We start from the raw sequence: 15,846 nt of genomic DNA on the forward strand, positions 1-15,846 counted from the left end.
TGGGGAGGGAGGAAGTCCTCATGAACATTTTGAGTCGATGAGACCTGAATGGTGCGGGTGGACTTAGTGGGCAGCTGTACCAATAGAGCTGCTCTGAGGTGTCTTTGTGATGAGGTAGGACAAGGAACTAAGAGGCAGCCATGGGGACCTTGAAAGGCTCTTTATACTCAGTCACTCAGCTCTGGAAGACTCTCCATGAGAGCACTGTCCAGCCTCCCTGCAGAGGGAGGGCTCAGCAAATCCCTGAGAACTGAGTAAATCAGAGGAATGTCCCCCTTCCAGGCCACTCAAGATCATTTGGGAGATCACAGAAGCTAGCGGACTTTTGGACAGGGGACAGCACGTGGAGAATGGGTTGCTGCGGTCTGTGGCATGTTTGACTGCACCGGTGAGATCTGCTCCCTCTCACTGACTCCATCTGCCCCTCCACATCTGTCCCCACTCATGGCCACACCAGTCCACAGAAATGCAAGTCTCTCAGCAGTGTCCTTGCAGGGTTTTGTGTTGGTGGGATTTGGGGGAGGTGCAGAGACCCAGGTCCTGCTCTTTGCTGTCTTCCTGGCTCTGTACGTGGTGACTGTCCTAGGCAACCTCACCATGATCGTGCTCATCACCCTGGATGCCCACCTGCACTCCCCCATGTACTTCTTCCTCAAGAACCTGTCCTTTGTCGACCTCTGCTACTCCTCTGTCATTGCCCCCAAAGCCATGACCATCTTCCTTTCCTCCTCCAAGGTCATCAGCTTTGAGGGCTGTGCCACTCAGTTCTTCTTTTTCTCCCTTCTGGTTACCACCGAAGGCTTCCTCTTAGCAGTAATGGCCTATGATCGCTTTATGGCCATCTGCAGTCCCCTGAGGTACCCTGTGACCATGTGCCACATGGCATGTGTTCGTCTGGTTCTGGGTACCTACTGTGGAGGCTGCCTCAACTCCATTGTGCAGACCAACCTCACATTCCAGCTGCCCTTCTGCAGTTCCAACCGCATTGACCACTTCTACTGTGACGTGCCCCCACTGCTCCGGCTGGCCTGTGCAGACACAGCACTCAATGAGCTTGTCATGTTTGGCATCTGTGGACTCATTATTGTGTCTACCACTCTTGTGGTCCTCATCTCCTATGGCTACATCACCGTGACCATCCTCAGGATGCGCTCTGGGTCAGGGCGGCACAAGGTCTTCTCTACGTGTGGTTCCCACATGACAGCTGTATCCTTGTTTTACGGAACTGTGTTTGTCATGTACGCACAGCCAGGAGCAGTGTCATCCATGGAGCAGGGCAAGGTGGTCTCTGTCTTCTACACCCTGGTCATCCCCATGCTCAACCCCCTCATCTACAGTCTGCGCAACAAGGATGTGAAGGACGCACTCAAGAGGCTGAGACAGAGACACAGCCTTGTGAAGGAGGGTGGGCAGTAAGAGACTGTCCTAGGGCTGGAGGGGAGATTTCCACTGAAACGCTGTCCGATCTCTTCCATTCACCCATTCTGCAATGGTTCTTGAAGGCACATTACAGACCAGGTCCTGGCTAAGCAGGAAGCAGAAGACCGCTCTGCCCAGAGCAAGTTCCAAGATACTTTCTGCTGTGCAATGCAGTGAACAGGATTCACAGTTGTTGGGGTTGAAAGAGTTTTTTTTCTTTTCTATGAAAGGAGATAGATGTTTGGACATAATGTGCAAAACAGAGTAAATCCCTAATATCAAGTCCCTCTTCCTGACCCCACAGATGCAGTGCTAGGCATGTCTTGGCGGCCCCTTATGAGCACACAACCAAAGAGTCTTCTACTTCTCTTGAGTTTCTTCCAGCTCTCTCCATGCCACGGAGATGAAACGTGTCGAAAAGAACTCCAGCGGCTGGAGAGGTGGCTCACAGTTAAGAGTGCTTGGTGTTCTTGCAGAAAACCAGAGTTCAGTACCCAGTGCCCATGTCAAGAGGCCCAGACTCTTAACTCCAGTGGGCTTCACACCCACTTCCACTTTTTTTCCATAGGCATCTGTATACACTTGTCCATACTACCAAACACACATACACATAAATAAAAATTTTACAAGTCACATAAAATAACTTTGAATGTATTGCCAAGTGTTCCTCATAATGGGTTCCATGGCTCTAGTGAACATTTAATATGGAGTCTTTCTCACAAAGAGCCATGGTCTGTAGTTAATGTGGTAGTGAATATATACATCTTATATATGTACATATATGCATATATTAAAATCAATTCATTTTAAACCCACAATCCTTGGAGTTCACTACACTGTCGCTAGGGAAAAGATGTACAATCCCATAATATCCTCTATACAACCCCAGGCCTTCTGCCCAAACGCCAACACTTAACCAAATTCTTACCATAGTTCCCACTGTCTTCTGGGAACAGTCTGTAAGACAGCCCAAGCATTTGTCTTTGTTCTCGATTTCTGTTGCTCAGCGTTAATCACAAGATTAATCCACGTGCTTGTGTACACTGGAAGCTGCATGGTGTGTACTGCTGTCTGTGACTGCAGCTCGAGGACACCATGTGCTCTGCTTTCGGGGAAATGGGTTTGGTGTGTAGTTACTGTCTGCCAAGGCTGTGCTGCCATGGCCTCGTCGGTCTCCTATGTGAGAGGGTTTCTGTTGGAAATTGCTGTAAGTGCAGTTGTTTAGGGAAAGGTTATGCAAAAGGTAATCTTTTGTAGAAGCTACTAATTTGAATTTGCTTGGACACTCCCTGTGCTTAGTGTGTATGTCCCGGTTGGCTAACAATCGGGAACTTCTCTTCAAGCTTCTAGTGACCACTTGGTTGCTTTGCTTGTAGCTTCCCTGTTCAGATGTTTTTACCTACCATGTCCACTTCACACATGTGGCCATGGGGGGCTTTGCTGATTGTTTTCTTTTCCAATAGCATTTCTGCTTTGGGGCTATGCTTTCTCATGTGTCTCTTGCTCAACAGATGTTCTTGTACTTAATGTTTTGAGTCAGCCATCTGTTTCTTTATGGTTAATGCACTGTGTCATGTCCAGAGAAGCTTGATTTACTCTAAGCCAATGGGTCTCTCACCCTTTGGGACCGAGCTGATACCCACTATGTCAATGAGTCTCTGAAACACTTTTATTATTATTTTTTACTTATTCATCCACATAAAATTATTTTTCATGTTTGACTTGATATAATAGCAACCTCTATTTTTCTCAACATGACTACTGACCTCCTAGAAAATGAGGTGTGGTCTTCCCCAGCAACTCTGCGATGCCACTTCCTCCGTACCCCAGTGTTCATGCTTGCCTGTGCTGCTCAGCTCTGCTCCTCCCACTGAGTTTCTTGCTACCCCAGGACCAGTGTGTGTGTGTGTGTGTGTGTGTGTGTGTGTGTGTGTGTGTGTGTGTGTGTTGACTCCATTCTATCCATTGAGCATTTTGCCTGTCCCGAAGCCATTTTATGATATCATACTAATATATAACAATATAATAAAATGTAGTAAGTAAAAACTAAAACCCAGAAAAGTTCATTTTCCAAAAATTATCAGTAATAACTCAGCAGCATTTAAGAGTAAATATTCAAATGTGTAATTTTCTAAACAACTTAGCAAGAATGGAAAAGTTCAGTGATATTGATGTGGATGGATGATGTCTGAGTAAACAGGATCTAACCATGTCCATGGGGGGATAAAGGTCAGCATTCAACTTAACTTATAAACTCAATCAGTCATATTTGATCAGGTGTTTGTTTTTAAAAAAAACAAAAAAACAAAAAAAAAACACCTGAACAAATTAATCTACAACATGATGGGACACCTCAAATAGTAATTCCGGGGATTTTTGAAAATGAGAACAAAGAGGAGGAACATGTCTTGCAAATATCAAAACGTGTTTAGAAAGTATATGAAATGCCAGTATTTGGGTATGTTCATAGAAATATTAGAAAGATGCCTCAAATGTCTGAGCACAAGAACCCTTTGGAATGCTACTGGAAATTGTCGGTAAGGGGGAATTGAATTTTTAGTAACTAGCAGTGATTAAGTGCACTCATCAAAACGAGGAGGGGTGTGAGAGTAGAACTCAAATCTTGCTTGGATGTTTAACTTATTTCATCATTTTGAGAGAAATCTGGCCAGGTGAGTGGATAAGAAAGGAAGATTTAGCATGATGTAGTTGCTCATGGGAATAGTCAAACAAACAAAAGATATTTAGCAAGGAAAGTCCAGCCTTGTGTCCTCATGCACAGTATAATAGGGCAGGCTAGACTCACAGCACCCTGGTAGGGAACTGAAACCTGAAAGGGAAATCTGGATAGGACCTCCTGCGTCCTTGTAGCTGGCCTTCACCACTGTCACTGATGAGGCTTGCAGAATGCCTCCCTGGGGTCTTCCTAAGTGCAATTCACTTCCCTTCACTGCTGTGTTGTTTACAATTGAAAAAGCAGCCTTATCAATCTTCATCAGAAGACTCTTCAGAGAAAGGGAAGTTTTTTGTGTAGTATCAAAAGCAGTAGATGGTGGTGATTTATAGGGACCCTGTGTGATCAAGGTCTGGAGTTTGTGACATGGAGCCACAGAGCTGCAATGCTGGCGAGGTAGAATGGTGTGGGTGCATTGCTCACATTACCAGGTGAAAGCAGACGGCTTCTCTCCTGCAGAGTCAGCGTCCCCAGGAACCCGTAACACAAAGCATGAAAAGTTAGATTTCCACTGATCTAGAAGAAAGATGTCTCAAATCAAGTTGTTGTCAACACTATGAAGCCCCTGACATCTCTAGAAAAATTTCTTCCTTGTCCTCTCAGCATAGAATAGCTCCCAGGGATCTGTGGTGTTTCTTGTCTTGGTGCTTCCTTATCCCATCTCTGCCCACTCTTCACATGTATTTCTATTATTGTACTTCATATTACACATCTTGACCTCTGTTTACAGGGGAACCAGACATTGGCCAATGTAGCTGCAAAGATCTTGTCTCTCAGCTGGCATATTCTGTTTCCAGGTAGCCGTGGATTTTAGGACACTACTCAGTGAGTTCAGCCATGGTCTATGTGTTGAAAGGAAGTTGTATTCTGTCCTTGCTGGATGTAGTGCTCTATCTAGGTCATTAAGCCCACTGGCTATCATTCTTTGTTCAATGCTAACTCTTAATTGCTAGTTTTGGTCCATTTTATCAGTTGCTGAGAGAACTGTGGTGAATTTTAAATTATAATTTATAAGTAAGCATGTCCTCTTAAATTCATGATTCTGCTTTATTTTATTTTATGTCTCTTTTATGTATGCTGTCTGTCTCTCTCTCTCTCTCATGTGTGTGTGTATGTGTGTGTGTGTGTGTGTTGTATGCATGCATGTGTACATATGTATGTACACCACCACTCTCCACATTATTTCTGTGAGCCATGATCTATCACTTTACCTGGAGTCCATTCATTTATCTAGGCTGGATGGCCAATAATCTCCCAGTATTTCCGTGTCCCTGTCCCCCAGCACTAGGGTGACAATATGCGTGGCCACACCCAACATTTAAGTAGGTGCTGAGGGAAGGGTCTAAACTCAAGTCCTCAAGTTTATGCAGCACATGATTTTACCCGCTGAACATCTTCCCAACCCAACTTTACAAATTTTAAATCCTTGTTTATATTCAAATTAAAATGCTAATGCTATCTGTTGGATTAAACATATGCATATGAAATAACTCTCTATAAATTCATCTTTAAAATAAAGTTTTTTCTAGATATTTATATTGCTCCTCCTTTTCAAGTATGTTTACAATATAACCCATTTCAGCTTTTTCTTTCTATTATCTGTATTTTCGCAACACATCCTCTTTTTAAAACATTGATTATGGATTATATCTTGGTTTTACAAACTTTCGTTTCAATAGAGACATTTTATTTCGTGTAGTGTTGACCTGAGGGGAATTCTAATGGTCAAAGACAAATGTTTTATCATGAAGAATGATCATAAATTCAATAGACTGACAGATATAAGTTGATAGATATGCTCAAATATATCATTGGAAGACACTGATCTCCTAATTGATTATTATACATAAATAGAGAGTGCTTATCTTGCCCTCCCTCTATGATGTACCACTGAAAAGTGGGTAATTCTTCATCACAGCCAAGTAGGAAGCAATGCCTGTTTCAAAGTGAGAGGACCAGCCATCTCCAGTTCTGCAGCTATGAAGGCAGGATAACAAACACACCGAATTACTGTGTAAAACCCAGTGCACGGGGGGAAATAAACTGTGCTAATCGATGATTGATGCAATCATAAAAGAAAATCTGACACCAGAGACCTCCTGAAGGAAGAAGCCAGTCCTGCCACAGTGAGGCTGCTCAATGGAGCCACAGTAGTGGAGATAACACCTAGAGCCCATTGAAGCATTTGGAACTGACGGGTGATTGACACGAGACAGACAGGGCAGAGGAACTCACACACAACCCCATGAGATGAAGTCATCAGGCCCAGAGTAGAAGAGATTCTAGAGAATAAAATATCTAGTGAACTAAAGACATTGACCTCAGAAATATACCAATCAAAGAAAATGATCTCAGTGATTTTGTATTAAGAGGACACTGATTCCAGAGACATGTAAAGCCAGTTCAGACTCCACACACAGCTTTCAGATATTTGAACACTGACAGATAACTTGAGGGACTTCTATTTCTGTGGCTGTAATAGCACTATAAAGACCTTTTGAAAAGCCCTGGTGCTTTAGAGATGCCAGATGAAGGATTCATAGAACAGTTTGTAATGCATATTGGTCAGTTCTGTGCTATAAAAATACCTCAACAAAACAACTTATATAAGGAAATATTGGTTTGGCTTATGGCATCAGCCCATGACCTCAGCTCTGTTCATATTGGTCCATACTGAGTCAAACATCATGGTGGCACTCGAAGTGGAGGAAAAGACTTTTAACTTCATGGTGACCAGGAATGAGAGCAGGAAAGGGGTGTGGGGATCAAGTACACCATCTGAGAAGTGTCCCAGTGACCCACTCCCCCTAGGTAAGACCCCACTTCATATGGATCCTAGTCCTTCCGAACATGCCACCGTCTTGGGGAAACCAGCATACGAGTTCACCATGGATAGTTTTGCATTCAAACCTTAACGTTCTACCCCTTTCCCCTGAGGCTCATGTTCAATGCATGATGGGAAATACGCTTAGCCATCTTTACAAGTCCCCAAATCCATAACATGTCTAACATCATTCAAAAGTCGAAGACCAAAGACTCCACTGAGAATGAAAGTAAAATCTTAGCCATGTTTTCTATAACAAGAATAATTTATAAACTCCTGTGGCGGCTTGCGTGAGATCGGCCCTCATTGGTTCATATATTTGAATGCTTAGTCACCAGTTAGATCTGATTGTGAAAGATTAGGAGGTCTGGTCTTATTGGAGGAAGCATGTCACTCGAAGTGGGCTTTGAGGCTTCAAAAGCCCAGGCCAGGCTGCTTTCTCTCTCTCTTCCCGCTGCTTGTGGATCAGGATGTTCAGCTACTGCTCTGGCAGCATGCCTGTCTGCTTCCCGCCATGATGATCACATAACCCTGTAAAACTGTAAGCAAGCCCCTAATTAAATGATTTATTTTATAAGACTTGCCTTGGTCACGGTGTCTCTTCACAGCAATATAACTCCCAAACCACAATGACATAAAATAAACATTTCCACAAGAGATAATGGGAATATAGAAAGTTTGGTGGACAAAATATAAAACCCAAACCCATCAAATGCCCCTAGCTCAAGGTTCTTTTCCAAGGGCATGTGGTATCAAGAGCTTCACTAACCTTGAGAAATCACACCCCTGTGGCCTTGCATGTTGGAGTCCATACAGTTTCTCTCATTTGCCTCAATACCCTGGGGTCACAATTGCAACCTATGATTTATGCATGGCTGTGGTGATATCTATTTTGTGTACACCAATAAAGCTTATCTGGGGATCAGAGAAAAAAAAAACAGCCACTTCATTAAACATAGAGCCAAGCAGTGGTAGCACACGCCTTTAATCCTAGCATTCAAAAGGCAGAGATCCAGATGGATCTCTGTGAGTTCAAGGCCACACCGGGAACAGAGCCAGGCATGGTGGCACACACCTTTAATCCCAGCACTCAGCATAGAGGTCTGGAGGTCTGTATAAACAGACAGGAAGTGATGTAGCTGGGCAGAGGGAGGAAGTAAGATGGCAGGGCACAGGAAGGTTTATAGGCATGAATATATAAGAAGTAGCTCTCTCTGGAGGCTGAGGAGTTGGTAAGGTGAAGTTGGCTGTGGCTTGCTCTGTTTCTCTGATCATCCACCTTTCACCCCAATATTTGGCTATGTTTTTTTTAATTAATAAAAAGCATTTAGCAATTCGTGTTATACATGACACTGAGAAGGGCTGCCCACAGGTGTAGCAACCTTGCTGTCTGTTGTCTGACCTCCCAAGACATTCCTTTGTAATCTGAGTGGAAGGTATTCATGACCTGATAATGCTTGCATTTGTATATTTGCTAAACTACCATCTGGTGGTTGACACCAAGCTCTGACCCCATCTCAGGTGGTAGATCAGCTCTATCCATATTGCTGTTTGAGTGTTTAGATAGTTAATCACAATGACATAGATCCCAGGGAAATACCTCTTAGGTAGCCTGTGTGAGTAGGGATCCTTGCATCCTCTTATGAAAGGAAAGTCTCTCAGTGAATTTATCATGGCCTTTAGCCTGTGATGGACCAATTCCTGACATGCACTCAGGACATCTTCCTACTGTCCTGATACAAGGTACTTGGCTTATCTGTGAGTCTCTCCAAACACCATGCCTTCCTTGGTCCCAGCTTTACACTGCCTTTCTGACCTAAACTGAAAGCTTTAAATATATTTGCTTTGCTGTTTGTTTCTAATATTCACTGTAAGCCTGACTAAGAGTGTCTAGCAATAACCATCCTTCAGTCTGAATGCAGACCGCTTTAAAATTATTTCCACCAAACTGATAAACCTATCACCTTGAAGTTCAGCATCCCCCAAATTCACAGGGCACGACAAAAAGTGGACAAAGTCTTTGTCAGGCTTTAACATTCCTTCCTCCAGTCCAGGGTCCCGCAGAGGTCATCTGAGGCCTCGTGGGCCGGGCCTTCACTGTCCACATTCCTTCCAGCAGTCTGACCCCCACCAGCATCATCCATGTCTCCTTAATTTTTCTCAGAGAATTCTAGGTTTCTGCTAGCCAGCCCCTGGAACATTTTCCAAATTGTTTCCTCAAACCAATCACATGGGAAGGTCGTCCCACTTTGTGTGGGTTCTGGTGGTTCAAACTCGGATCTTTACCTTTGTGTAGCAAGAATTTCACCCACTGAACCACAGAAAGGAAAATCAGTCCTTCTCTCACATGGGCACAAAGCGTGCTCTAAACAAGAGAGTTTATCAGAATGACAGTTGTCATTATAAATCCTGGGACGCTGCTTATAGGACACAAATGACAGAAGCTTTAGCGGAGGCCCAGATGTGTCCTCAAGCACTCTTGACAGGATGAGAAAGAACACACAGGTTGACTCTCAGAATTCGGATGGAGTGACCTTGTCATCCCACCCGCAGAAATGTAGTTGTTGCCTCAAATTCAGGGAAGATCTTTAGAGCAAGACTAAAGACTGTTGAGATTTGTGACACGAAGACATGATGAAACCTTGAGATCCACATGTGGGAACGCATCTAACTACTGAGGGAGGGAAGGGTTTACTCAGGCCCTTCTCTTCTGTCTCTCTGTTGGATCACTACTTACTGGCTTGTATTCCTTCAGACAGAAAGAATCAGAAAAAGGACAAAGAGAGATGGAGGTCATTTCCTCAGGCTTCTAATGACACGAAGGGTCTTGGGTTTGCAGAGCTAGAGGCTTAAGAAGAGCTGGTGCTCATTTAGGGTGGAATGAACTGACCAGCTAACCACCTTACAGAAGGACCCCAACATCATACTTCTCACATCAATGTAGCAAGTTGAAGAGAGTGACGAGGGAACAGCTGTGGCCAGGAGGCCACATTGCCCATAGGGTGGCCACATTGCCCATAGGGTGGCCACATTGCCCATAGGGTGGCCACATTGCCCATAGGGTGGCCACATTGCCCATAGGGTGGCCACATTGCCCATAGGGTGGCCACATTGCCCATAGGGTGGCCACATTGCCCATAGGGTGGTCACATTGTCCATAGGGTGACTGCTCTAATGGGTTCTACTGACAGGTGTTCCCGAGTTGTCTCTGCAGTAATCCCGATGGTACCTCCAGGGGTCCCTGAGAACTGCAGGCTTCCTGCCAACCTATAGGGCATGGGTGGTGATGAGGCAGAGATTGGCCACAGCCTGTCCTCCACCTGTAGAGCCCAGAGAATTGGATTCCCAGCTGTCAGTGGGCCAGCACCCTCTTAATTGGCCATTGGAGGCCAAGAGTCCCATGGCGAGATCCAGAGCAGCCTCTCTAGCAGAGTGTCCTCTCCACATAGTTTCCTGCTTGCAGTAACAGGAAAGCAGGCAAGGTGAGGAAGCCCAGGCTTCCTTCTTTACAAAACCCAGAACCTGTCACAGCCAGGACAGCCTGGACCCTCACGGGCACCCAGGTACCCACCTCTGATCATAGTTACCTCACTCCGTTTCACAGGAATCCACGGAAGATCTGATTAAGGGACATAATCAGCCAATGTCTACTCCACGTAGCCATCACAGAGCAGACTCAGCAGTATGGGGGCACGGGGCGCTTGAGTGTTGGCTGTGTGACCTTGGGGTAGACCTGACTCACTTATGAAAGGTAAGTTCATTGTCTCACCTGTGTAGGAAACGATGTAGGTAGAGTTCAGAAGGGAAGAGTAAACCATGTTCACTTGGGGCCTGCCTCAGTAAGCTGGTATATCCTATCTTGGTCACCCCTGGCCTTGGCAGTGGAGGGTACACAGTTTTCAAGGGGCCTAGCCTTTTTCAACGGTATTGAACACTAGCTCCAATTCTGCAGGTAGGTGGGTTGAAGCTCTGCATCCAGGCAGATCACAGGAGGAAGTGATGCTGCCAGCTCATGAGGAGCAGGGTTGGAGTGTGCAATGGTTGTTCCCTCACGGTCACTACCACCGGCTCTCTCACAGCAGAGAAATGTCCTCAACCTATGCTTTCCTCCTATTCCACAACAATCCTTAGATAAGCAAGCTTGTTTGGGGGCTAACAGGAAGCAAAGGACTAGCTTTCCTTTCCATATCACACTCATTACCATGGAAACCTGTGTGTGGTCAGTACTGTGATCCCTGGTGGCTGTGTCAAGAGTGTGAGGACAAAACACACATCTTTGAGCCCACAGTAGGAAATTGAGCTTTGTAGTGCATGGTGGGTGCAGGTGGGGGCCCCCAACCACCATATCACTCCTGTGTGAAGGTGAAATGTGAAGGAGGGCAGAGGACACAAAAACTGAGCCCACTCAGACACAAGAACTTTCCTAACTTCCAGAATGCTAGAGAATGGACATCACACAGATCTACCCGTGTGTCTCAACATAGCGACTTCCTGTCTTCCTGTGTGTGAATCAGCACTGTTGTGACCATAGTCAGCCCCACTCAGGACACTAATAGCCTCTCAGTGCTGTGAGCAGTATAAAAAAAAGTGGCCAGGAATGGTCTGAGAGCATTGGACAGGTCCAACTCTACCTGGTTTTCAAATGGCAAAGAGTGCAATCTTTTAAATCCTCCGACCTTGAGTTGAAGTACAGAGCAGAGCTGGCAGTGAGATCAGTTTTGAGGGCTCAAGGATGTCCCAAATATATCAAGGATGTCCCAAATATATCAAGGACCCATCCTGCTGTTTTTTATATGCTGGAACTGGGCTGTCTCCTCTCCAGGTCCTATTCAAAAAGACATTGACAGGAATTCACTGGCACACACTGATGGCCACTGAATTCCATGTTCAGAATAAGAAGACTTGGTCCTGCATGGGACAGACAAGGCTCAGCCTCAGCCTGGGGAGGGCTGCTCTCTGCCTTTTGTTTTCAGCCTGGAGATGGAAGGATAGGACCATACAACCCAACTTCTGGAAGGGCAGGAGGCCCTTGTAATATTCTTGAATCAATGAGTATGATGAGGTGTGGGAGACACAGGGCGGGAGTCAGGAGACAGCTGTACTGATAACACAGGCATCCCTTGGAGGAAGTACGACAGGATCCTTGAAAGCCCCAAAGCTGAAGCAGAATAGAGACAGAGCTGGCAGTGAGGCAAGGTTCAATGCCACGAGCATGTCCTAAACATGTGTGGGCCCCAGTGTTGGTATTTGTCAGGACACGGATCTGGGTGAAGGTAAGGTTATACCCTCACCACAATCTCCAATTATTGACGTTTGCAGGGACCCCTCACATCCTCAAGGAAGCAGAGTCTGCGCACCAGACTTGGAGTCAGAGCTGCCGAGGCGAGGTCAGGAATCCTGCAGGGGACATGGGCACAGCCTGGAGAGAGCTATTTCCCTACTCTGAGCCCAGCCTAGAGATGACAAAGTCACCCACCCCAGCTTCTGGGAGGTCAGCAGGTTCTGTTGTCCATTCTATGATTGGTGAGTAGGATAGAATGTCAGGGTAGGGTTTGGGGACGTCTTTAAAAATTGTAACACTCCGGAGTGTCCACTCAGGTGGACAGTAAATAACTCAGAAGCAAGTGGAGGAGTATTGAACAGCCGTCTGCACCTAAAACTCAGCTCAGAAACCATCTTTATATCCTCACAACCCAGCCCAGGCTTCCGCACAGACAGGGCTCACTTAACACAACCTCATGAATTATGTAAGTTGGAGGAAATGTCTCCTTTAATGCCACACTGGTCTATCCGGAAGGAGATCCAGGCCTCCTGGTTTGTGGGCAGCATGTCCCTGATGAGTCTCGGTACTCCACGGGACATGTGACTTTAGAGGGAAGGACTGTCTCCTTTCTGCCTCCACCGCCATCCTCTCTGCATCTGTCCCCACTCATGGCCACACCAGTCCACAGAAATGCAAGTCTCTCAGCAGTGTCCTTGCAGGGGTTCGTGCTGGTGGGATTTGAGGGAAGTGCAGAGACCCAGGCCCTGCTCTTTGCTGTCTTCCTGGCTCTGTACATGGTATCCATCCTGGGCAACCTCACCATGATCGTGCTCATCACCCTGGATGCCCGCCTGCACTCCCCCATGTACTTCTTCCTCAAGAACCTGTCCTTTGTTGACCTCTGCTACTCCTCTGTCATTGGCCCCAAAGCCATGGCCAACTTCTATTCTTCCAACGTCATAGGTGTTGCTGGCTGTGCCACACAGTTGTTTTTCTTCTCCTTTCTGGGAACAACTGAGGCTTTACTCTTGGCCGTGATGGCCTACGACCGCTTCGTGGCCATCTGTAGTCCTCTGCACTACCCAGTGACCATGTCCCCCACAGTCTGTGCTTGCTTTGTGCTGGCTGCCTACTGTGGAGGCTGCCTGAACTCCATTGTGGAGACCAGCCTCACTTTCCAACTTCCCTTCTGTCGCTCCAATCGCATCGACCATTTCTTCTGCGATGTGCCCCCTCTCCTCCAGCTTGCCTGTGCCGACACCTCTGTGAACGAGTTGGTGATGTTTGCTATCTGCGGTTTCATTCTAATGGGGGCCACATTAGTCATCCTGATTTCCTACGGCTACATCACCATGACCATCCTCGGCATGCACTCGGGATCCAGGCACAAGGTCTTCTCCACCTGTGGCTCCCACATGACAGCTGTGTCCTTGTTTTATGGGACTGGCATTGCTATATATGGCCAGCCAGGTGGTGTGGCATCTAGAGAGCAAGGCAAAGTGGTCTCCATCTTCTACACCCTGGTCATCCCCATGCTCAACCCCCTCATCTACAGTCTGCGCAACAAGGATGTGAAGGACGCCTTACAGAGACTGGGACAGAGATGTGGAGCTGTGTGAAGGAAGGTAGCCAGTAAAGGACGGTATCTGGGAATGGAGGGAATGGTTGTGTGGAAGACACATCTCATTACTAAAACAGTTTATGTGTGTTTTGAGTCTTGCTTTCCGGCTTGCTTCTGGGTAGCTTCCTGTATGCTCTCCTCCCTCCCAAACCCTTGTTTGCCTCCTTCCATCACAAACAGCAAAGGCTCATGGGGTAGACATTACTATATTAGGACAATTATCCATGAGGATGAGGCTGCTCCTTGGAGCAGAAATAATCACCCCCTGGGAACCAGCTTTTCCTTCAAACAGCGAGGGGTTTCTTAGGCCACTCTGTAGAATGGAGAACCCCATGGTGAGCATGACCAGCCTCTCCTTCCCGCTAGCCATCACCGGACTCTGTAAATGGCATATTGGGACAGGTGGCTAAGCCCAGCCCATTGGGGCTGCTTGGAGCTTGGGTTTCTTTCTTAAAACACCTGCTACATTATGAGCTAAAGAAAACTTGGGCTAATTTTATGTGAACTCTCATTTTATATGTCAATTTGAAATAGATCCTTTTTGGGGGAAGACTACTTATGATGTAAACACCAGATAACATATATCATACCCAGACAGCATCAAGGAGCATACCCATTACCCATTTATGCAACTTCTGCATTAGAACCTTGGTCAGGACACCAACACAGCAAAGCAGACTTACCAGTCTCTAAAGGAACATTGAACCTACGCCTATGGCAGAAACAAATGCACTAGGATCACGTTTTTATCTGGGTCAGTTCAATCTAAAACCTCTTGCTATTGTTGTTGTGAAGCCCAAATAAACCTCAACGATGCAGTCCCAAGCCAGACTGACACTAAGTCCTGCAGTTCTCGACTCTCGCTAGGATGGGTTTGAGGTGGCAATGTTGGATAACTAACTCTTTTATTAGAATACATAAAGAAAGAAGAAAGAAAACACCCAGATAACTAGCTTGAGAGGGGGAAATCAAAACTCTGTGTTAGTATCACATGGAAATATACATACAACAAGAACAGCAATTCAGAGACACATGCCAACAGCGAAACCAAATGGCATGTAAGGCTAACATGAGACTCTGCCCAAACTTCCCTTACACACCCTACCCCTGGCACCAACAGATAAAATGCCCCCATGGCCCATCTCCAGGCCCAAACTTGCTCAGCCTGCCCAGCCCCTAGTGCTGATAGGAGAAGAGTTCTCAGACCCCACCATTGAGTCCAAACTTCCCTGTCTGCACAGTACCTAGTGCCAATAGGAAAGGCATCCCAGTGGGCTGGCTCTCTCCTGACTTGTGCAGTTCCGCCCAACCCCCGTGCTGACAGATGAGCACCCCAAGGCTCTGAGGCCCACAGTTCCACTCACCCAGCCAATTCCAGATGTTCAACTGCCCTTACAAAAACAGAAACAACCCAAAAATGTGAGACAGCACGTCTCTTCCAAAAAGGAATAATCCTATAATAACAGCCCCCAGTGAGAATGGCCTCCAAGGTCTCCCTGATGGAGTACAAAAGAACAGTGATAGCTACATTTGAACAACTCAAAGAAGACACAGACACACTCCACGGAAAGAATACCAAAAGGGAATGAAATAAGGAAGGCAATGCAAGGCATGAAAACAGAGCTCAGCAGAAAGGTAGAATTACTGAAGAAAAGCTAAACTGAATGATGGTAGAAATGGTTTTCTTTTCTTTTATTTTCGCTGTTTTGTTTGTTTTTTTTTTTTGTTTTTTCTAAGAAACAGAAAAGACATGAGTTTGGGTGGGTAGGGAAGGAGGTGAGGATCTAGAAGGGGTTGGGGAAGGGGAAATAATAGGGTCAGAATATACTGTATGAAGTTTTCAAAAAGAAATAAAACAAAAAAAATACGCTTTAAAAACAACTTAAAAATAAAAGTTTAATCAGATGACTCTTTCAAGAGCCAGGGCCACAAGAACCAGTTGGCTGAAATGGGCAACAAATAAAGAGAACTCGCCCATCCTCCCA

General features: G+C 45.9%; 2 protein-coding genes across 2 annotated transcripts; both read left to right on the forward strand.

Moving 5' to 3' along the window:
- The first annotated feature begins 444 nt into the window (after window positions 1-444).
- On the forward strand, window positions 445-1,416 carry LOC102919778 (olfactory receptor 9S13-like). Its single transcript, XM_006997340.4, has one exon. The coding sequence runs from the start codon at window positions 445-447 to the stop codon at window positions 1,414-1,416; it is 972 nt and encodes a 323-aa protein (XP_006997402.2).
- Window positions 1,417-10,432: 9,016 nt separating this feature from the next.
- On the forward strand, window positions 10,433-15,273 carry LOC102921018 (olfactory receptor 9S13-like). The gene is made up of 2 exons (XM_076550516.1): window positions 10,433-10,728; window positions 12,297-15,273. The coding sequence occupies exon 2, from the start codon at window positions 12,909-12,911 to the stop codon at window positions 13,857-13,859; it is 951 nt and encodes a 316-aa protein (XP_076406631.1). The 5' UTR covers window positions 10,433-10,728; window positions 12,297-12,908; the 3' UTR covers window positions 13,860-15,273.
- Window positions 15,274-15,846: the final 573 nt, after the last annotated feature.

Source organism: Peromyscus maniculatus, chromosome 13 (genome assembly GCF_049852395.1).
Source record: "Peromyscus maniculatus bairdii isolate BWxNUB_F1_BW_parent chromosome 13, HU_Pman_BW_mat_3.1, whole genome shotgun sequence".
NCBI classification, from domain to species: domain Eukaryota; kingdom Metazoa; phylum Chordata; class Mammalia; order Rodentia; family Cricetidae; genus Peromyscus; species Peromyscus maniculatus.